This window comes from Typopeltis vanoorti, chromosome 8, assembly GCF_054136105.1.
Source record: "Typopeltis vanoorti isolate ZY-2024b chromosome 8, IOZ_Tvanoo_1.0, whole genome shotgun sequence".
NCBI classification, from domain to species: domain Eukaryota; kingdom Metazoa; phylum Arthropoda; class Arachnida; order Uropygi; family Thelyphonidae; genus Typopeltis; species Typopeltis vanoorti.
In genome coordinates, this window is record NC_143556.1 from 13991619 (window position 1) to 14016829 (window position 25211).

The following is a 25211-nucleotide window of genomic DNA, read 5'->3' on the forward strand; positions in this document are numbered from 1 at the left end:
CGGATAACAAAATGGTTTCAGGACTGTACAATGATAGTTATGAGGATCGGCTGAGGGAATGTGGACTGCAGAGTTTGGTAGATAGAAGAAGGAGAGGTGATATGATTGAGACTTTTAAACTGTTGAGAAGTGGTTACAGGGTTGACACTGGGGAGTTCTTTTGCTTGGTTGAACAGCGGGAAGGAGTGATGATAAGAGGCCATCCCTGGAAGTTATGAAAGGAAACTATGAGCAAGAGGGTGAGGAGTGGTTTCTTAGCATGGAGGGTGGTTGAACCATGGAATGCATTGCCTGATGGAGTGGTGAGAGCGAGAATGGTCAAGGAGTGGTGTGATAGACTTTGTGTTTCTTGGGGGGGGACCTCCCCTCGATGAGCCTTGATAGACTTTGTATTTCTTAGGAAGGACCTCCCACGATGAGTCTTTTGACTCCATGGAGGCCTGAATAATAATAATAATAATAATAATAATTTTTTAATTAATTAATTTATTTTTAATTAATTAGCAAATTTATTTTTTAATTAATTAGGGGGTACTTGGTAATAATGAAAATTTAAGGAGTACATGGATTCTGAAGTTTGAGAAACACTGCCATAGAGAAATCATATACAGACTACAGACAGTTTATACGATCAAAGCTAATTGTTCAATGGCAGTCATGGCAGGAAGCATTAACAAACAAATTATATGACATTAAACCTGAAATTAAGCATTGGCATTTTAGTCAACGAATAAAGAGAAGAGAGGAAGTTGTTCTCACTAGGCTCCGCATAGGTCACAGTCATCTTACACATTCTTATTTATGAGAGCTAATGACCCTCCCATGTGTGAAAAATGCAATACACATCTCACTATTTATCATATACTGGTAGAGTGCCAGCACTTTGCACGAGACAGGAATGAAATTTTTGCCTACCTGGCCAGACCATATACGCTCATGCAGATGCTGACAGACTTGGGCAGATTGCACAATGTGTTTAATTTTTTACAAAGAATTAATTTATACATACATATTTGACTGTAATTTTGTTTATATGTAAATACTGTATTGCTTCACTTAACTCTTGTACGTATATATTACAAAATATGTCATGTTTTGTGATGTATATTATTCATTAATTTAATTTTTGACTGTAAAATCGTGTATTCAAGGAACTTTATTTAAAAACCTCTTGTATACCGATTTTACTGGTAAGCAAAATTTACTAAAAAGTACTTGTGGGTAAATAGAGAAATTTTCATATTTTTGATTTGGAAATAATATTTTTTGTATATTACTGAATATTGTCGCCTCAAAGGGTTTTATAAAAGAATAGAAAAATAAGTGCAAGATTAATTGTGTCTAAAGAAACCTCTTAGTCACCAGTTATTCCAGACGGATTAAGGTATTAACAAATGACCTGGGGCAACTGCAACCTCGAGCGGGGGGGTTTCCCGTCTGAACGCAACGGCCAAGAAGGGTGGCAGGTGCAGACCACCGAAATACCAAGGGGCAATGATGTGAGCGAACCCCAAGGTCATCGGCACCAGATAAATAGTGGGTTGCGATGGCAAGAAAGGGAGTTCACGGCGGCAATTCAGTTTGGTTCCTGGCAGGGCGGTTCATGAAGTTCGGGTTCATCCGGTCCCGTTCCCAGTCAGCAAGAAGTTTCGAGTCACGTGGGGTTCCGACCTGAAGTTACGATGTACATTACAGCAGCAGCGTTTTGCTAACATCGTGGGAGATAATTTGTAATTGCCATTGGAGACCTGCATTCCAGATAGAAAATTGCAGAGGGACCGTTACATCTAAGATAAGCTGTTTTAGAAGAAATTAGATGCTGATTTTCCATGCTGGCACGTTCCTGATGTTTGCTGATATTAAAGAAGGATTTCACAAGCCCCAGAAGAGTTACTCGAGTTCAATGCTAAAGTCGAACGATAACAGAAGAAGATGATTTCATGGATCATTCAGAGAAGTATACAAACTTCTGTTCAAGTAAGATTTTTCCATTGCTTAACTAGAGAAAAAGATTGTGATGGTGATTTAATTAAGGGGCTGGTTTTATAGTGATTATTGAGGACTTTAAGCCTTATGATGAGTTGAGATACTTTGTTTTATGTGAGAGAAGGTCTGGTTAAAAATTTAAGGTGAAACATCATGTGTTCAATGTTATAGCTATTGCCTAAGCCTGCAGAATGTTATGTAAGATTAATCTGAGTATAACCAAGTTTAACGAGAGAAAATTATAGACGTGGTCTTACTAGAATTGAATATGATGAGGAACTAAATTATAGACGTAGTCATTAGTTGTAATTTGAAGCATAGAAGCTAATTTACTTAGAACTTAAAATTATTACTATTATTATTATTATTATTACTATTATTACGGGCAACTCCAGGGAGTCATTAGACTCATCGAGGGAAGCCCCAAATCATATTCATCACAACTATTCGACATTCATACAGTATCTATCATACCTCGCCTTAAACTCATTCACTGTCACAGCATCCACCACAGACTCGGGGAGCGCATTCCACTCATTCGCTACTCTAAAAGTAAAGAACCCAGCTCTAACACCTTTACTAACCACACTTTTGCCCAGTTTCCATGAAAATTGACCCATTGTGCATTTCGTTGATGTTAAATAAATTGTTTTCTTGTTTAAATAACTTGCCTGATTTCTGAGTCCAATGCACTACTCATTAAACTCGAATCTGTGTGAGCGTTAAGGTAGATATTGTAATGACTGCATAACAGAAAATTTAAGTTGCTAGATTTAATTAGAATTAAGAGAGGTTCCGTGTGTTTTACTGTGTGTTATTCTTTTGGAGGGAGATTCAACTCCTACCCACGAATTTGGCAGTGCAGCTAGAAACTAAATAAATTTTCCAAATTCAGTTGAGAATAAACACCAGTAGGTCAAATAAAGAAATTGGCCTCTAGCCTGAGGCAATTTCTTTGTTCTGTAAGTTTTGCACACGTGAGCTTTATTATTTGCGGCCATAAGTCAGAAGTATAATAAGGGTCAAGAAGATAAGCTTTAAACGAGATAACTATAGTTTTTTACAAAGGCGCAGAAGACAAGATATAATTGAAGATTTGATAACATATTTTAATAACATAATAATAAAATTAACAGATTTTAACACTGGCCAATCATGTATTTCTGTAGCCTTGTGTTACCTTGTTGTAATTTTGTTAATATGTAAATACCACACTGCTAAACTTAATTTTTATGCATACATATTGTATAATAATTCCTCTTTAACTCTACGTATTACTGCAATAACATTTGTTGTAATCTTATATGTAGATACAGCATTCCTTGGTTTGGTGTTGTACATGCATTTTGTTTATTAACTTATTGTTGTCTAATTATGTACTGCCTTAAATGCTGCAGTAATTTTGTTTGTATGTAGATATTGCATTGCCCAGCTTAACTTTTGTGATACATATTATTTACTATTTTTTTGACTAATTATGTATTGCTGTAGGATACCTTGTATATTTGTGTAACCTTCTTGTAATTTTGTTTATATGTAGATTCCACATTGCCAAATTTTATTTTTATGCATGCATGTTGTATAATAATTCCTTTTTGCCTATTTATATATGATTGTAAAAACATCTGTTATAATTTTAACTATACGTAGATACTGCATTCCTTGGCTTGATGTCTTAAATCAAGTGGATATTAGAGCCAGCATTATTTCAAAGCCGAATGTAGAAACTATGAAAGTTTTTCATAAAAAATAAGTTGACCAGAGAGCTTATGGGAATATGCCCACCAACATTTACAAGTCATCCTAGCTTGGACCACTTTAGAAAACATGCATGCTGTCCAGGCGTCCTTATATTCGCTTTCTAATTTGGTTTATTTTTTAAGGTTTCACTGGCCTGACAGCTGTTTCGAACTGGTTATTACCTAGTCTCATCAGAGACTAGGTAGAAACCTTAAGAGAGCAAAAACTCTCTTTCACTACTAAGGAACTTGAAATGTCGGAGAGGTGTATTTTTCGTAAGCGAACTCTCAGTTGTTACATAAAAGTATTTATTAACATAAAGAGCCAAAAGGTTTCAGTTCGGTGATGCAAGTGGATATTAGATCTCTGGCATTATTTCGGTTTCTACATTCGGCTTTGAAATAATGTTGGATCTAAGATCCACTTGATTTTTATAATTTTTGCATTGCCGAACTGAAGCCTTTTGGCTCTTTATTTTAGTAAATATATTTTTATTTAAAACAGATGCAACTTCACTACTCATTTTATAGAACTCGTATTGACTTATTGGGACATTGAAAAATTGGGAGAGAGGGGGTGTAAGATTTTGCATAATTTGTTGAGCCCTACTCTGTATATGCATATTTAAAATTTGTAAAGAGTCGATGAATATCATACTGAAAATAAAAGATATACATGAAAGTTTTAAAAAGAAACAAAAATGAGCATTGTAGAAAGTTTTTAACTTGGGTATACTATGTTAAAGTCCGCGCGGTTAGCCTAGTGGCTTTGCGCTTCGCAACCATATGCCTGGGGAAGGAGTGTCCTAGGTTCGATTCCCGTTGGAGACGTGAGGAGCTGAAGGATCTTCCTCAGCCATAGCCAAGTTAGCCGGTCTTGGGCGCGGGCAGTAGGGTTTTTTCCGCCAGTTTATCTGGTGTTTTTCATCCCGCAAGCAGGCAAACCGGCCCCTTGAACACACAGGGATACAGCCAAAAATACCTTGAGGCATAGGAGTGACCATTCTATCCTCGTATTTCGGTTACGAAATCCAAGCATGCTTGGAAGGTTGTGGGCCTTAAAGGCCTGTTAAAACCATTGGGATAGATATACTATGTTAAAGATACCCAGCAATGTTTTAAGCTAGGTTTTAATCCTTTTTCCCAAATGAAGCAAACAGACAAATAAGTCAAGTTTGCACCTGAATGTAGTTCAAGTCTACATTCAGGCGCAAACTTGACTTATTTGTCTGTTTGCTTCACTTGGGAAAAATGATTAAAACCTAGCTTTTAAAAATGAGCATTGTTTAAAGATGAACTATAGACTCAAACAAATTATTATATAGAAAAAAATGAAACAGTTTAAAAATACCAAACCATGGAGATTCAAAGCCAAATCTGGGGTGGTGAGGGACCAGTCACATAAGTACATGGTAAAGTTGTTTGTAAAAATAGAAAATGAGCTTTGCAGTGGTCTTGAAGTTAAACAGGCAGTCCTACTTTTACACATAGCTTACTTAAATTTTTTCCTTCATTTGCCCATTGCAAGTAAGAGTCAGCATATGCTTTGTGAGCATTCAGAGAAAAGTGTAAGAAAGTTACAAGTAATTGATAAAAGTCATAGAAATACATTATTAAGAATATAGACTTTAAATAACACAAAGGTGGAAAAATGTTCTGGACGCTATTGGTAAAGTTTAGAAATGAAGAAAAGATATAAATGGAATCTGAGTTGATAAAGGCAACATAAAACTGAAAATAAAGATATTCTGGATGTCTGGAGTAATTATTTTGAATATTGTTAAATGCTGTGAGTGAGTAATTATTTTGAATATTGTTTTAAAATATGATAAGAATTGACAGAATTAGTGGTAGGGGTATATTCAAAAGAAATGAAAGTGCCAACCCAGATGGCTAAGTTGTTAGTGTATCTGCTCTTTAACATGATGTGGGTTGAAGACTGTTATTCTAGATCAGGGGTGTCAAACTGGCAGCCTGCAAAGCAATTTCTTGTGGCCTGCAATGTCTCAAATAAAGATATACAAAAAAAAAAAAGGATGGTTGCTTTTTATAATAAAACAGAAATAGCGATTTAAATATTCGATTTATTCATTTTCATACAACATTTATAGTTACAATATCGATGCAACAACCTGCTATTAATATAATTGCAATAATAATAATTTATATCACAATTTCAATGTTAGATCTGATCCTGATCAATCGTAAACTATATTTATGCTTTGATTGTTAATTTATAGCATGCTGTCAGGGGCGTTCCAGTAGTGGCCGGCACCTGTGTGCAAAACTTTAGTTGGTGCCCCTATTCCCCCCCCCCCCCCAATAAAAAAAAATCACTTTAAAAAAAAACGTTTTTTTTTTTTTTAAAGTGATTTTTAAACACAGGCCATATGCGACGCACACAGGTACGTTGCACATATGGCCTGTGCGCCACTGCATGCTGTGGGTAGTGCGCTGGAAAAATTTAATTCTGTTTGGCTAGCAACTGTTCACGTGACACGCAGCATACGCACCCATGTGAATCCAGGCTACGCAAGTTTATAATTGCCTACTACAGTCAATGAGTGATCTCTGAAGCACATGTCAATACAATGACACGAGCAACGTAATCTAGCTGTAAGAGAATCTCTCTTTTATTATTTTTTATTTGCAATAGTATCATGCACTAGTCTACAGTTTTGTGTGTTTTTGTTTAGTAAATTTAGTTTTGCTAATGTAAGTAATTATATAAATACATTTTTATAAAAATTGTTATTAATATATTTATTCACCCAGACAATGTGGCTTTTTAAGACAACAAGAAAAAAAAATATTACTGATGAAGTTAGAAAATTTCAAGAAAAATGGGAATTGAATTACTTTTGCACTGAAACAAAAGACAAAATTTTGTGCTTTATTTGTAACGAAACAATTAGTGTCACCAAAGAATATAATATAAAAAGGCACTATGATAAAATTTAAAAAGAATTCACTCTTTGAGGATAAACTGAGAGAAGATAAATTAAAAAGTATGAAGAATTGACTTCAAAGTCAACAGCAAGTATTTTCAAAAATTATGAAAGACAGTGAATCAGCACTGAGAGCCAGTTATGAAATCAGCTATTTATTGGCTAAACATTCCAAACCTTTTAGTGATGTCTCTTGGTTAAGGAGTTTATGATAAAAGCAGCTAAAAGTGTGTCCCAAAAATGCACAAGTATTTCACATATTTTTTTGTTCAGAAATACTGTAATTGAAAGAATAACTGAAATGGCAGATAATCTGCGTAACCAGTTGCAAGAAATATTCGCAAACATACAGTACTTTTCATTTGCACTTGATGAAAGTTTCGATATTCAAAACATGGCTCAAGTTGCTCTGTTTCTTCGGGCTTGTGACTACAATATGAATATTACTGAAGAGTTCTGGGAAATGATTCCCATCCCTGGAACCACTACAGGGGAAGACATTTATGACACCGTGTGAAGCTTTTTTGGAAAAATGCCAACTTCCTCTGAATAGGCTCATAGCTGTGAAGCGATGGTTCTCCAGCAATGACAGGCAAAAATAACGTTTTGTACCAAGACTTGAGTTAAAGGAAATGTATCCAGACATTCCGAAACTGCAATCTTTCTACTTCATTATTCATCAGCAGGTCCTGTGCTCCAAAGTATTGGAAATGAGCAGTGTACTCAAGCCTGTGACAAATACTGTGAACTTCACCCGATCCAGAGGCCTCAATCACCATCAGTTTGCACAATTTCTTAAAAACTTGGAGAGTGAATTTGAAGGACTACCTTATTACACAGAGATTCATTGGTTATCTTGTCATAAGGTTCTAAAGCAATTTTTTTTTCTACTTTTAGAGATCAAATTGTTCCTAGAAATGAAAAATCACGATGTTACATTTCTTAATGATCTGGCATGGGTACAAGATCTAGCATTCTTAATTGATATTCAAGGACATTTGAATGATTTAAATGTCAAACTTCGGGGGAAAGATCAGTTAATAACACACATATGATGCACTGGCAAGTTTTAGATGTAAATTGGTTTTGTTTCAAAATCACTTAAAAGAGAATATTCTAAATTACTTTCCTATATGTGAACAGTTAAACAATAAGAATCAAAGTTTTACCTTTTCTCAATACTTTCCCCAAACTAGAAAAGATTAAAGAAGAATTTGATAGGTGATTTAAAGATTTTAAGGAATAAGAAGTTTTTTTTAGTTTTTACAGGTCCTTTTCCCTTTAATTTCGAAAAAGCTTCTATTTGTATTCAAATGGAACCTATTGATTTCCAAAATGATTCCATTCTATAAGAGAAATGCCAAGAAGTTGGTGTTCCAAAAATAAACACTTATTTAAGGTCAAAAATATCCTGAAATAAAAAAGTTTGCAGCAAATATTCTGTGTTATTTTGAAAGCACCTATTTATGTGAACAATTATTCTCATGTATGAAAGGTAACAAAACAGCCTACAGATCAAGACTAACCGAAGTCAATAATCTTTCTGCCATAATGAAGGTCACATGCGCTCAATCTTGAGTCCAAATTTTAGCACGTTGGTTAACAATAAACGTTGTCATGTGTTGGGAAAAAAAATAAAATACTACATTTAAATTACTTAAAATTACTATAATTATATTATGCAAGTATATATATTTTTTTACCCCAAAATATTATCATTGACATTTAAAAAATTCCCCAAAATATAGACATTTCATTCCCAAAATAGAAGTGTTTTATTTCAACACAAACACAAAAAATTTCTAACTTACAGAATATTTATAGACTGTATAAATATTTGATTTTTTCAAATAAAATTTAATTTTGATTTAATTTGGTTTAAATGCTATAATGTAAATTAAAAATGTAAATAATAATATAATAAAAAATATTCTTTATTTTTTGAGTTGTCATAATCATTTTACTATTATTTTATGTCTTGTAATGACTTAGAATAAATCAAATTTTCATTATTAATTTTCCAGTTTATACTTATTCTTTCACTTCCCTTCGATTCTAATTAGTGCAGCTTTTTTTAGTCAAAATTATTTTTGGCCCACTTGAGATGCACTTTCATGGCAAATGGCTTGCGGTCCAGTTGAATTTGACACTCCTGTTCTAGATTATCTAACTCTTAGTCCATCCTTGATAATACTTTTGATGTACTATAGGCTAACAGTTTCATTGATGGGATTTTATAAAATTGACAATAATAATAAAAAAAATTATTAAAAAAAAAACTTGAGTACAAATCAGAATTTGTGGAAGAAAAGATTTGGGAAACTTGAGTGGAAAGGCAGTTGGAGTCGATAATATTTAAACAAAAAATTCTCAAATATGGAGATGGAAGTTTTGCAGTAGTAATGTGCATAATCCAGAAGATCGAATAGTCTAGGTTAGATATATGCAACATACTTGAACAGGCTAAGAAAAATTGTGGAAAAGAACAAGCTAGGTTCAGGCCAAATAGGGAATGTCAGGATCAATCATATTTTTACTTTGAAAAGGTAGTTGAGAAATTGACATGTATTTGTAGATCTCATTCCAAGAGAAAAGCTGTTCAAAACAAACAGTTCAATTATCTCATGCCAAGAGAAAAGCTGTTCAAAACAAACAGTTCAATTATGTAGTGTAAATGGGGCATTCAGTGCAATATATTTATGCATCTATTTATATGCCATATATGCCTCTGTTTAAATTGCAAGTCAGCATTTAGAATAGGAGTTACAGGATGTAAAATCACTTGTAAGACAAGGATGTCTATGCAATCTCCACTGTCATTCTTCATCTATGTGGATCATGAAAGTAAATTGTATTAAACTTGAAATCAGACATATTCAAATATGCTCAGTTCTGAATGAGGTTGATGTCATGGATGGAGGGGGTGCATGTTGGGCAGTAGCTGACTGACAGACACACACCAGAAAGTAGTGTATGGTGGAGCATGACTAGTGAAGTGCTTCAGGGTGTTTTAAATAAATTAAAATAAATTGGCAGTGTAGGCAAAGGATAATGTTCGTAAGAATATAAGATTATATAAGAAAATGTAAAATTATGCACTCTGGGATGAAAAAGATTACATACATTGTATCATATTGATGCTAATGGGTTGCAGAACATTGAGTTTGCAGTGATGGAGACAGAGTTGGAGTTCAGAGTGCCTATTACAAAAAGTTGACAAAAAAGCTCAAATGATTACTAAGATGCTGAACACACTACCATGTAGAGATAGGGAGGTTTTTATCCCTCTTAAGGAAGACTGATATTACTGCATCTTGACTACTGTGTATAGACATGGTTGCTTGGGACTTTTTGAGAATGAGGAGGTGGTGGAGAAGATCCAAAAATATTGTTATTATCTTGACCTCCGTGAAGTCACAAAACTTATCATAGGAGGTCAATCAAAGTCTATCATACCACTCATTAAACTTATCCACCATTTGTACTTTCACCACCCTCTCGGGCAATACATTCCATGCACCCACCACTCTACATACAAAAAAAACTTACTTCTTACCAGTTTATTTACTACTTCCTTTTGTAATTTCCAGGAATGGCCCCTTGTTCTTGTTTCTTCCCCTCATTTTACCATATGAAAAATCTCCTCAGTGTTAATATGATAATAAACTTTCAGCTTAAATGTTTCAATCGTCTCCCCCCCCCCCCCCGTTGTCTTATATCCACCAAATTCTGCAGTCTGCATGCCTTCAGTTTATCATCATAATTAATATTTTACAGTCCTGGTATCATTTTTGTTATCCATCTCTGCACCATTTCCAAGGTTACTTCATCCAGATGTGGTCTGATCAAAGCCTAATGTAATGGAACTATCACACTTATCTCTTATATGCAATGTCCTCCTTAATATTGTAGTAATTCTCTGAGATGTCTTCACAACTTTTGCAATATGTTCTCTGAACTTCAAATTTCTATCTACATTCATTCCACAATCCCTTGCTTTCTCCACTTCTTCCAGTATAATTCCAAGTGGATATGAAGCATCCCATCTGTGGATTCCAAATTTTAAAGCCTTACATTTTTTGCATTAAACTGATATTCCATTCATTTGCTTACATTTCCAGTTTATTCAAATCCTCTTGAAGAGCCAAAATGTTGGCACTATTACAAATAACTCTCCCAAGTCTTGAACATCTCCCTGTACTCCTATGACATCATTGACATAAAGATTGAACCTTGATGTCTCAATTAGGACAAGTTACGTGCTGAACTACAAAGCTGGAAGTTATGAGAAATCATTATTATTCGTGACACCTCCAAGGAGTCCGAAGACTCATCGCGGGAGGACACCTACTATACAACTGTCTCCACCTACACCGAACCTCTACTATCAATCATCTCCATCAACGGCATCTACCGCCCACCACAGCTAGTATTTTTTGTCTGTAAATTGCATGTGTTCTGAAGGGCCGATTTGTCTGTATGCAGGATGAAAAACCTGAGTTTCTGGGAGAAAAAATAGGGTTTTTCCCTGCAAACAGGAGAATACTTTAAAAAGATGCTTAAATGATGCAGTATCTGAATGAGTCTAGAGTTGAAGAACAAATAGGGTGGGATTGAAATGTGTAAACATATTAAGCATGAGATCCATAAGAAGAAGAAAAAAAAATGAAGGAATATCATCAGAATAGCAATGAGAGGAGTTATTAAATCTATAAAGTGCTTGCTAGAAAGTTACAAGCATTGTATAGAAAGTTAAGTCATGTATAAAAAGAAATTGACTGTGTAGGCTTAAGCCAATCCAAAAGAATTTTATCATTATGCTACTAATAAAGGAAAGAATGAATGTGGAAGAATAACTTTACTGAATGCAGACAGGAGTCATGTATCAGAAGCAGATGCAATTTGTTTAAATAATGAGTACTCACTTTGCTAACATCTATCATCCATCTAACATGGAGATTCATAAAAAGTGAAAGGAATATTGTGAGAATTAAGGACGAGAAGAGTTATGAAATATTTAAAAGGCAACCTAGAAGAATTTTGTCATTTGACTGCAAGTAAAAGAATGAATGTGGAAGAATAACTTTACTGAATGCAGATAGATACCCTCTACCCTTAAGTCAGAAGCAGGTGTGATTGTTCAAATGACTGCTCATTTTGCTAAGGTGTATGTAACATGCCACTACATTGGATGAAGAGGTAGAGGTTCTGGAGCTGTTGCATAACTTGGATAAGAATTCAGCCATGGGATATCAGCATGTATGATAAAGGAATACTCAGCCATTTTCATCACAGGTCTCATCAGTGGGAGCCAGACCCAGAAGAGATAACAAGGTTTGGTCTGAGTAGTGACTCTTCCCATAATGCAAAACAACATACACTTCTGAAAGAAAGTGTGCTTTGCATTAGGGGGTTACAAAGGCAATTGATATGAAGTCATCAGCCTCTACATACAAGTTGTCTAGTCATGAATATCACACACAAACTTTATTTGCTTTCACTAGGATAAAGGATTAAGCAAGAATATAATTTTTTGTATAATATAATTTAGATGATCAAGTTTAACTTAATCATCTAAATCGAAATTGACTGAAGAATTAGCAACCTAGGGCTGATATGACTGGAAGCATAGTATTTATTGTTATTTTATGGATATCTCCATATGTTATTCTGTCAAATGCCTTTGCAAAGTTCAGCAGTATCATGGTGTGGACATTTCCTTCTGCTGTCATTTTATTATAAATATTTTTCTTACCCAACAGTTCAGGTGTGGTGTGAGCTGAACAGCTATACAGAAAAAAAGTTAATTTGGTATATTTACTAGAACAGTTCTCTCTCTCACACACACACACATACCCTGCTGAATTTCTGGCACCCTTCATTTCAGAGTTTTGCCAGACCAATATCAGTTAAATGTGATTTAAGTGATTAAATGAAATACATTCGTATAAATGATAGTGCATCAGGAGTCAGAACATCTATAATTTCAGAGCCAGTATATTGCTGAACAATAGGTATTTCTTCATCAGTGTTCATCCACTTAGCAAGATTTTCTTCATTAAGCCTACTTGCTATGTACTTGAAGGAAAGTCCTATAATACTTTTTGCATACTCATGAACAACTCCTTTCTATCTTTCTTTTAATACATTTAATCCTGTAAAGTCATTGCCATCTTTTTCATCAGGAGAATTATTAAATGTCAAGCAGGGCTACAACTTACCGGCATTTCTTTAATCAGATAATTTTGTGTAAATAGCCGAAATATTTTACTTGTTTTGTAGGTTCACAATTCAGGATGCAGTTGATGTTTTCAATGTTTCTACCTATTTTCATTGTTTTTGTCTTTTTATTGCTGATTTTCATATCAAATTTATTACAGCAATTATTCAATTTACTTAGGGAATTTTGCAGACTTATACTACATTTATTCAGAAGTATAACATCATCCACTTAAAGTAAAGAGTTGAGATTAACATCGCCAATTTTGATATCAGATTTCATACCATTTTCCTTCGTAATGTGACCCATATAGATAACAAAAAATTATAATGAATATATTATATGAATGGCTAACTTAGACAAAGATCCAATTGGAATTAAGATTGGCAGCAGAAAAAATAATTTATTATATGCAGAAACTAATGATGATCTGGTGCAATTGATTCTATTGGTTAAGAGGGAAAGGAACAAAGCAGTTTTGTTGAAAGTTATGATTTACTTTACTAGGGTCAAGAATTAGAAATGATGGTAAATTATTATTATTATTATTCAGGCCTCCATGGAGTCAAAAGATTCATTGTAGGCTGTCCTTCTTAGGAAACACAGTCTATCATACCACTCCTTGAAGTCATTGACCGTTCTTGCTCTAACACTCCTCTGGATTGTTTGGAAATGTGAGGATGAAATTAAAAGTAGGATAATTATGGGGAAAAATAAGCTATGTTAAACCTGAAAAATTATGAAAAACAGAGTTGTGAGTAGGGCCATGAAAGTTATAATTGTCAAAGCAATGGTATTTCCAGTTGTGATGTATGAATATGAAAGCTGGATTGGAAAGACAGAAAGCAAATTGATTCATTTGAATTGTGTGTGTGGTGGAGACTATTAAGAATCCCATGAACTGCAAGAATGACCAATAAGAAGGTTTTAGAGAATATAAAGACAGAATGCTCCTAGAAGACAATGATCACTAAACTGAAGTACTGGATTGATGTACCTTGGACATATGTGAGCAGATGAATCATTGGAAAAGACTTGTGTTTGGAGACAATTGAGGGCATAAGAAGAGGAAGACTGCAAAAGAGTTTGGGCAACATAAAAACCAATTCACCAATTTGAACTTACAATTGCTGAAAGAGAGGCCAAGTGGGATGAAGAGCCTTTGTTCACAAAATCATCAATAGTCAAAAATGATGGGACATAACAACATAGATAATGAACAATAATGGACCTCCTTCAGTTTCAACTGCTGAATTGTTGCAGCTTAAATAGAGACTTGCTCAATAATAATGTCCTATTTACACCATATAATTGTATCATTCTGAAGAGTTTTCTTCTTGGAGCCTTGTTATATGCCTTTTCCAAATATACAAAGCTTAAATACAAATCATCGTTATATTCTCAAGATTGGGTCTAGACAACATCTATTTGGCCTGAATCCAGCTTGTTCACTAAACTTTCCTTCCATAGCCAGCGAAGGTTGGTCAATTGGTAGAGCCTCTGCTACTAATGGCTCACATAAAAAGTTACGCAAGCTTGAGTGCGGTTAGTAGTTGGAAGGGGTTCGATCATTCGCTGCTGTTGGCACACTCTCCCTTGATGAGTCTTTGGACTCCTTGGAGGTGTCACATAATAATAATAATAATTTTTCTTAGCTGTTTCTCAAGTATACTTGCATAAATCTTACCAGGCACACTCAGTAGGAAAATACCTCTGTAATTCTCGTATTTAGTTATTTCCCTCTTTATAGATACTGTGAGCTTTGCTCCAATACTCTGGAATTCAACTCTCTGATCTGGGCCTTAATTATGTAATGAAGCCAATGCAAAACTTATACCTCTGTATTTGAGCATTTCTGGTCGAATTTCATCTACTGCTGCTGCCTTTCTGTGTTTCAGATTTTTGATGAATTTTTCTGCTTCAAGTATGGATATGTATCCCTGGCTGCATTCCTGTTGGGAGTTTTCTACCATTGTGCTGACACTGCTTGTTTTATTTAAGTCTTTCAAAGAAATTATTCCAGACAACTAGAATATCTGTATCTTAAGTTTTCTTGTCACCTTTATCATCTGATTCCTTTTACTGCTTTCCTCCATTTTTAAACTTTTTTCAATAGCCTCCAGAATATTTTTACATCTTCCTGATATATTTATTTTCTATGTTCTTAACAAACTCTTCCAATGAATTTTGTTTAGCTAGTTTTACACAGTGCTTCACTTTCTTACATTTTTCTCTGTATTCTCTGAGAGCACAAGCTGACTTACTTTCCAGGAACTTTCCACACACTTTCTTCTTTATCTTAACTACCTCTTTAACTTCCTGCCATGGAGTTCTGTTTTTTTGCTATCCTTACAGACATCACCATCACACCTCTGGCTGAATTAATGTTTTCTTCAAGGTTTGCAACTGAATCTCCAAAGTCTGGTTCTTGTTTTCAAACTTTCATTATTTTTTTTTAAATGCTGTTTGTGTACTTGAGTCCACAGGTCACCTTTGCAAGCTGCTTACTTTTATTCATTTTAAATCTTTCTTACACTCTTCTTTTCATTATGAAATTCTGTTTTATCCTGCTCAAAACTAAATAGTGATTACTTCCTATTTCATATCCTCTATATACTGTGTGTCCTGAACCAGTGAGAAAATATCACTATCGACTATAAAATAGTGAGTCTTTCTTTTCCTGCATCCTCTTTCCATGAATTTCCACACAATTTTTATATTGGAACATGGTGTTAGTAATAACTAATCGAGGTCCTGTACAGAAATCCAGTAGTCACTTTTCTGTATGTTTGGTATCATTTCCTACTCTGCTGTTTAGATCTCCAAACAAGGACTAACTTGTTCGGAGCTAAAACAAGGAGTCTTTTTTCATTGTGTGCCAACTGCTTTCTCTAATGTCTCCAAAAAATTCCTCTATTTCTTCCTTAGTTGAACCAAATAAGTCTCATTATTCAGTTCCCCATTCAGATATTTGCCCACAAAACTCTATTTGATATTGCCTGCCATTCAAGAAGATTATCCTTGTATTTAGCATTGAATACTCTAGCTACTCCTGCTTTTCCCTGATTGTTATTGCCTGAATGTTCATTTGTGTTTGTTGCTAAGAAAGGTCTCACCTGTTTTTGTCTTCGTTGTTTCAGTCATGCCTATTATCTTGATCTGATACTTATCCAATTCTGCTGCTAGTTCCATTTCTGTTGTATCATCACATTATATTGTGGTTTAAGCCAATAGGAATACAATTTGGTTGACTAAACCCCAAATTACCAGCTCATTCTCATTCGTTAGGCTTGAGCATTAGATCAGAAGTCCTGGTCAGTTCTCTGCATTCCTTAAAAGGCTAAATGGAACTCTCCTCTCAGTTATACAGCTTTGACCCTTAAGCACACCTATATATATAGGAAAGTTTCCTGTTAAAAGAAGTTTATGCCAAGATTCTAGCCAGTAAGCAATGACTCCTATAAAAAAGGGTTACACCTACAATCCTTCTCCACAGGATTGACCTATGGCTGTTTTGGAAAATGCTCAGATGCTGAAAGTCTGTCTTCAGTTACCTCTGGGGCTCTGTTCTGATACGTAGATACGAGTAAAGGAAGGAGGAGGTTCAGTCAACTAGAGGATGAGCAAAATTAGGTAGAGGAATAGACTTAACTATTCGTAAGCAGAAAACATATGAGATATTACTAGTTTAAGGAAGTAAACTGCAAGTTATTCATCAGTCTGAACATCAGACATTCTTAGTTAAGATGAGTGTAATGTTTCACAATTTCCTAATACAGAATTCTAAGAAATGAGCTCCAGACTTTTCTCAGGGCTGATAAAGACTATTTTATCCTTCTTGATGCTCCAGTATGTAAATAAATATATCTGTGTAAGCAAATAAGGACAATACTAGAAGTCTGCTATATTAGAGATAAGTGATTGGGATTATTTTAAGAAGGAATGTATAAATTACATGGTTAAGCTGAGTGTAGCCCACATAGAGCCTGTGTAGCACAGTAGAAGTAGCATTTGCACTCTACAGCGCTTGATCAAACAACGAAAAGACTTGGGCTCGAATCTACTCGTGTTTTTTTAGGATTTTATTGATTTTTTCCGAGGTGCCTCTGATGTAGGGGATAGTGATAGATTTAGAGTAATCTTTTTTGTGAAGGGGAGGGGTGGTGGGTTGTGGATAACTGGGTTAAGTATTTTGAACTAAATCACATCCGTGACACTTTCTCAGCCAACGGCTACCCCCTCCAAAAAATCCAAAAAATACTTAACCCAGTTATCCACAACCCACCACCCCCTCCCCTTCACAAAAAAGATTACTCTAAATCTATCACTATCCCCTACATCAGAGGCACCCCGGAAAAAATCAATAAAATCCTAAAAAAACACGACTTGACCACCTGTTACAGACCACATAGAAAACTGGCAACCCTTATCCGCTCCACCAAAGACCAACCACTTCCCCTAGACCTACCTGGTGTATACCAGGTCCCTTGCAGCTGTAAACTGTCCTACTTTGGCCAAACAGGCAGGACAGCAAATATCAGAATCTCAGAACACAAGGATTACATCCGATTTTACCAGTACAGCCACTCTGGGCTTGCAGACCACGCTCTGGATACTCGCCACAGAATAAGATGGAAGAAAGCCACAGTAATACACCGCAGCAAGTTCAAGTATGAAAGACTATTCATGGAATCAGCCTCGGCCCTTAGGAACATGCCAAACCTCAACAAATTTGGATGCATGAAACTGCCCCAAATTTGGGAAACTGTTATCAGAAGAACTTCAGCCCAAAGGCCAAGAACTACCAATATAGCCTGGACTTTAGGAAACGCTAGCTTCCTAGCTTCAGTCTCATTTGCTGTTATTAGTACTTGTGTGCACGTGTCTGTGTAGTAAGTTCCCAAGAAGATGGCAACGTGACGTTCGCCGAAATATCGGAAGGTATATATTAAAGTTTATTTAATCTATATTTCTAGTATACGCTGTCAATTCCTTAAATATTAGTTATCATGTTTAACCAGCGTATAAGCCTCTCAACAAGAACATTGTCAACACTGACCGGCGACTCCCAGGCACCGCAACTGACAGTCAAGAGCCACGTTTATGCAGTAGTTATTCGATTGGCTCTCACGTAGACACATTCTTTCCCCGAGGAATTTTATTATTTATGTTAATATTAGTATTTAATATTTTTTTATTATTTAAGTATGAGTGAAAAGAGACAAAACAAAGAAGACACTGTTGGAGTAACAAAAAAAACGCAAGTGGTTGACATTAGAGAAGAAACTTGAAATTATAAAATGTCACGAGAATGGTGCTTTGTTTGCTAAAATAGCATGTGAGAATTCAATGAATGAATTATCTGTATGCACAATTATTCAGAGCAAAGAAAAGATTAAACAACATGGAATGAGCACTGCTTCTGATATGTCAAAAGTGATCACGAGAAATCGTTCTTCTACAATGGAAAATATGGAACGCCTTCTAATGATCTAGATTGAAGATTGTAATCAGAAAACGATTCCTTTGAGTCAAATGATAATCCAGGCAAAAGCAACAAGTCTATATGACAAAATAAAAGAAAATGAAGGAGGTACAACCAGTGAAACTTTTATAGCAAGTTGCGGGTGGTTCTACAATTTCAAAAAGCGTATGGGACTCCCTAACGTAGGAATCCAAGGTGAAAGTGCAAGTGCCGACACTAAAACTGCAGAATTATTTCCCAATGAATTGAAGGAGCTTATTGAGAAGGAAGGCTACACAGATGATCAAATTTTTAAAGCTGACAAGATTGGCTTGTTCTGGAAAAGAATGCCATCGGTCACATTTCTAGCAGAGAAGGAAAAAACACAAGCTGGATATAAAGTGTCAAAAGACCGATTGACACTTTTACTAGGAGGTAATGCATCAGGTGATTTAAAATTGAAGCCACTGTTAGTGTACAGAGCGGAAAACCCAAGAGCTCTTAAGGGCTTTACAAAGAACACTTTACTTGTTTGTTGGCGTTTGAATAAAAAAGCGTGGGTGATTCGTTCAATTTTCGAAGACTGGTTTAAAATTTGTTTTTGCCCTGAAGCTAAAAGCTATTGTAAAAAGAATGATATTACTTTCAAAATTTTGCTTTTCTTAGACAATGCACCAGGCCATCCAACTCTATTGACTGACTTAGATGAAAATATCAAGATTCATTTTTCACCTCCAAACACAACATCAATTCTGCAGCCAATGGATCAAGGCATTATCTCCACTTTCAAGGCTATTTAAGACGAACTTTTGCTCAAGCTATTAAAGCTGCAGCAGAAGAAGATTCTTGGACTTTGAGTGAATTTTGGAAGAAATTTAACATAAAAGATGCCATTCAAAATATTTATGAATCTTGGCAAGAGGTGACTCAAAGCAACATGAGAGCTGTATGGCATAATATCTTGCCACCTTGTTCAAAGGACTTTGTTGCCTTTCCAACACAGAAAGAGGAAATCTCAACAGAAATTGTGCAGATGGGAAAAGATCTTGGTTTTACAAGTTTAGATTGTAACAATGTGAACGAATGTATTGATTCTCATTCAAATGATCTGGATGATGAAACCCTTTTGGAGTTGGAACAACAACGAGCCTATGAAGCAGAAGAAGACGAAGATGACCCCACTGATGTCATGGTTGAAGAATTTTCCTTTGCTGACCTTTCAACTTTTGTGAGAAAAATCGACGAAGCTTCCGACTTTCTCATAAATGCTGACCCGAATTTGGAAAGAAGCATCAAAGTCTCAATAATGCTATCAAATGCTACAGAGATCTAGTACTTGAAGAGACAAAGAAGACAAGGATAGTTGAACGAACACTAAAAGACTACTTTAGTAAAAAGTAAATTGCTGTGTGCTAAAATTGAAGCAATATTTGTTTTTTTATTATTATTGACACCTCCAGGGAGTCCAGACTCATCGAGGGAGAGTGTGCCAACAGCATCAAACGACTGGTCCTCCTTCCAACTACTAATCGCACTCAAACTTACTTAACTGAGCCATTAGTAGCAGAGGCAACTTTTATATCAGTTTAAAAGGATTTTATTTGTTATTTAGTTAATAAAAATAACAATTCTTTTTCATTTTTAAACATTTTTATTATCCTAAATTTTTGTAATAAACAAATTAAATTGAAAACCTTTATAAATAGACCTCGAACAGCATGGATGCTTCTTGGAACCGATTAACCGCACTATACAAGGTATTCCTGTATATTTTTATATATAGCACATATTTAAAAAAAACTTCAAATAAATTTCAGTATAAAACAATTTTCTTCAAAAAGTTGCAGATTGTTTAAGCCAGTAACTTCAGAATTATGAAGATGAAATACTTTTACTGCAGTTATGGCTGCTTTTCTAATAGATAAGATTTCATTCTTTAGTTTCATTCTGCTGTGATGCATTATATTTTTCATGTAATTGATATTTTTTTTTTAAATATATCATTGTTTTACAGGAACCTAGCGTTCCATTGCCCTTAGATCCTACTCCTCCACCTGAAGCTGATGATAAAAGATTGTGGGTTGGAAATTTAGACAGCAGAATTAGTGAGTAAGTAATTATTAAATATTTGTATGGAATATTATCTTCAAAGCACAATTGACTACAACATTGGATTAAAGTTTGTAGCTCATTTTACATCTCTCCCTATATTGGTTCATGTACATATATATTAATTATTATCTAGTTATACAAATGTTCCAGATCTTCATATTACAAATATGCTGTGTGTGGGGTGGGGGGTGGGGAGTGATACAACATAAGTTTCAATCAGTTCAGTTTTAATATTACACAAATTAGTTCAAATATATAAGAAAATCCTTTACTAAAGTAAAAATCAAAATCACCATGTCTTTTTCAGGTTGTATATTGAATTAGTGTGTGAAAAGAGACATTACAGGTTTGAGTGATAATGCAACTGTCTTCATTTCCTGATACTTTCTTTCAAGGGATGGCACTACATAATTAAGTTCATTATTTCTTTCACCATTCCTGCATGCGATTGGAGTGATGTTTTTAGAAATATGTCAGACATCTTAGCAAGATCCAGTGCATCTTCTTTAGAAAGATATATAGCTTTAAAATTTATTCTGCATGCATGCACTCACACTGGCAACAACATAGTATACTGGAGTGAACGTATAGCACTTTAGGACAGCAATTTTTAACCGGTGTTTCACAAGATTTTGATATAAAGGAGTAAAAATTGATATAAAAGAAGTTTTTTTGTGCATTTTACCTACACAGTATGTGAGGAGTCATAATGTTTATATTGCATCAAACGGCATTGTTAAGAATGAATAAAATTTATGATTATATTGGTATAATATATATATAGCTGGCCTGGTTGTCCGAGTGGTTAGTGTATCCACTCTCCAGCCAAAAGGCTGTGGGTTCGAATCCCACCATGGGCATGGATGTTTGTGATTGTGAAAATACTAGTGGTGGTGGGCAGTAGATGGCATTGGTGTAGATCAGCATTTCCCAAACTTTTCCTACAATCGAACACTTCACAAATCCTGAAGTTTTAATGGAACAGTATGGAATAGAGTTGAGTATCATTGGTCTCATATTCATTGTAAAGCTAAGTGCATACTATCAGCAAAGCAGACTGTATCGCATCGCAAAAATGCGACAGCGCACACTACAGGCGAGCCGTGACACAGCACATCGCATTGACCTTGCTTGTGACTGCACCTTTCCTAGAATAGATATTACTACTTCACTTGCGCTCAAAGGTGTCAACAACTCTGGGTGGCTGAGTCAAGGCCAGCACGCGCAGGCCTTAACAGCACAATTCACGCACAGGAGCTCCTGATATACAAACATGTTTGAACTTGTCGCCGTATTTAAAACCATTCCAGGCTCATATTAATTTTGATAATTTTTCACGGAACACAGTTTGGTAAACCCTGGTGTAGGTGATGCGGTTTGCTGTAGTTGGTGGAGATGGAGAGTTGTAGAGTAGGTGCCCTCCTTCGATGAGTCTTTATGGACTCCCTGGAGGGGTCACGTAATAATAATAATAACATAGATTTATTATACCTGCTATTATAGATATGCATCACTATGTGTTTATAGATTCCTCCAGTTGTGCGACAATTATAGCATATGCTGTGCTTGCACTGTAGTGTTGGCACCGTATAAAGACAAGACGGATTTAATCAGTGAATAGTTGAAATCTTTGAGCATTTTTCTCACTGAAGCAACTGAATTGGTTTCAATTCTGTGAGATCTGTTTCGTTGTTTCAATGGTGTTGAATTTTAGTGAAAACTATGAGTGCTGCACTCTTAAAACGTTATGAGACCAGTTATTTCAAGTGATACTCATATTTTCTTTTAACTGGTAATGGTTAATTCGTTGATTTTTTTATTTTATAAGGATCCAGTTTCTGATTAAAAAACAAAAATTAGATGACAGTGAAGTAGTAAGTGATGTTAGTACATCTAAAAACCATTCTCCACCAGTACATTGGTGAAGATAATCCACTACATCCCACATGTGTTGTATGTGGCAAAAAACTGGCAAATCAAGCAATGGTTCCTAGCAAAATGAAGAGAGACAATCTGCAGTCAAAACACTCCCACTTGTGTGAGAAACCAGTGGAATATTTCAAAAGACTTGTACTTCATAAAACTTGCCAGGCAAAAAAATGCACCAAATATGTGACAATATCAGGAAAAAGCACAAGAAGCAAGTTACGCTGTTGCTGAAATAATTGCCAAAAAGATTGTGTGCTGTCATAGAAGTTTAGTAATTAGTTTTAGTGTGCCATAAGATAAAAAAGGTTGAAAACTGCTGCTTTAGGAGACTTCCAGGTCAGTTGGCAGTGCACTGTTTGGATCAGAAGATCTAAAAAGTGTGCATCATTGAAGCAATTTTTATTTGTATGGAAATCTTCATTTCTCATTTGACTTTATTTCTCTTTTCTCATCTAAGCCTCAGTTCTCCAAGAAGTATGACCAGGCTGTATAAGAGAGACTAGTCATTTTAATTGATTCTCACTAAATTCTCTATCTTCCGTTTCTTTTCATACCAAAGCCTAAAGCAGAAATAGAAAGGAAATTATCAGCATTCAAAACTATTTTGAAAAGTCTAACAGCAAAAAGGACTGCAAATTTGCATCATGTCCAAATGGCAGTCGTGCTCTCTAGTCTCTTGCCAAAGTTATTGGCCATTTGTCCAAGCCTTCTTCTATCTTGTTTATAGTTAGATGATTTTGTTGCATCATTACCCATTGAAAATGCCATTCTTCTGACTTCTTACTTTTCTACAAATTCTGGTGTTGATTATCAAAGGTAATCAACACCAGGCACAACATTTTGGGCTCCCTTTGACTTTTCACCAGAAAGAGATTAGAAGAGTCTTGTCAAATAGTCACTTGGACCTGATAATATTTCTTCAGGTCTAAAGGTTTAGACTCCAGAATTTACCCATCCTGTGTTCCTTTTTTTTTTTTTTGTCTCCTATTCTTTATTTATCTTGTAGCTTGAAATTAGTCCCATTCCTAAGTAGGGCAACAAATCTGTACCATCAAATTACCACCCAATTTCTTTCTAAAGTAATGGCGAAAAATCAATAACACTCAAGTTCTATGCTACCTTGAAGCATCTCATCTAATAAATGATCATTAGTATGGATTCCACCATTGTCAACAGAGGATCTTCTTGCATATATCTTTATCATCTTTGGACAGATAGCATGAAAAGTTTGGGGGAAATCTCAGATAATTGTTTTTGATATTTCTATGGAATTTGATTTGGTTTGGTAGAAAAGCCTATTAGATTAGCTCTTCATATGGTCTGCCTTCTGCAACTGGATTGCCAGCTTCTGCAATGTATATTATGTATGATGGGGGACAGACCTTATCCTTAAAATTGCAACATATGTTGCTATTCCACAAGGTGCTGTTCTTACACCTACTTCCTTCCTTCTGTGTGTCAGTGTCCTCTCTTTCATTTGCCAAATTTTGTAATCATTAAAACATTAACTTCTACATTTTAATTCCTTATCTCCAAAAACCATTCTTCAATCAGTTTCTTATAAGCTTGTTGATTTCAATGCTAATAAAATGCTAATAAAAGTGAATAAAAGTTGAGCAGCTCTCAGATGTGAACTGCAGACTAAAATACACAAAGATTATTGAAAAAAAAATGAAAGAGTTTGAGAACAGGAATCAAACCTTGGAGATTCAGTGGCAAACTCTGAAGAAAACATTGATTGATTCAGCTAGAGAGGCATGTGGTGGGGTTGTCTGCAAGGATAAAAAAAATCAGAACTCCCTGGTGGACACAGGAAGTTAAAGAGGCAGTGAAGTAAAAGAAGAAAGCATATCAAAAGTTCCTGTCAAATAAGTCAGCTTGTACTCTTAGAGAATATAGAGACAAATGCAAGAATGCTAAACACTGTGCAAAACTAGCTAAACAAAAGTCATGGCAGGACTCTGGCAAGAATATAGAAAATAAATATCAAGAAGGTGGCAAAATATTCTGGAGGTTGTTGAAGAAGCTTAGGAATGGAGGAAAGAGTGCTGTAAAAGGAGTTATAGATGATAAAGGTGACATGAAAACAGGAGAAAAAGATATCCTTGAAGTATGGAGTAATTAATATGAAAAACTGCTAAATGAAACAAGCAGTGATGACAGCACAGTAGTAAAAAACACTGACCAGGCATGCAGTCAGGAATACATATCCATACTTGAAGTAGAAAAAGCCATCAAAGGTTTGAAATGTGGAAAGGCAGCAGGAGTAGATGATATTCGACCAGAAATGCTGAAGTATGGTGGTATAAGAGTCTTACAGTGGCTGCACTGCATTGTTCAGAAAGCCTGGACAGAGGGACGAATTCCCGATGATTGGAGTAGAGCTCTCATAGTACCCATATATAAAAAGGGAAATAAAACTGAATGTGAGAATTACAGAGGTATTTCCCTACTGAGTGTTTCTGGCAAGATCTATGCAAGTATACTTGAGAAACGATTGAGAAGAATTGTGGAAGAAAAGCTTGGTGAAGAACAAGCTGGATTCAGGCCAAATAGAAGCTGTCAGGATCAGATCTTCACTTTACGACAAATAGTCGAGAAAGCATGGGAATATAACAAAGATCTGTATTTAAGTTTTGTCGATCTGGAAAAGGCATATGACAAGGTGCCAAGAGAGAAGCTATTCAATACATTGCAGTTATATGGTGTCAATGGGGAATTATATCAAGCAATACTTAGTCTTTATTTGAGTTGTAAGTCAGCAGTTAGAATTGAAGGAAGTACAGGAAGATGGTTTAATGTTAAATCTGGTG

The 25211-nt window shown here is 35.2% G+C and overlaps 1 protein-coding gene across 1 annotated transcript in view; it reads left to right on the plus strand.

Moving 5' to 3' along the window:
• Window positions 1–25211, plus strand: part of LOC150103747 (putative RNA-binding protein 18) — a 70157-nt gene that overhangs the window by 11559 nt on the left and 33387 nt on the right. The window contains exon 2 of the mRNA XM_090396575.1: window positions 20372–20466. Within this exon, the coding sequence (XP_090252701.1) occupies window positions 20372–20466 (95 nt within the window). The remainder of the gene's footprint in view (window positions 1–20371; window positions 20467–25211) is intronic.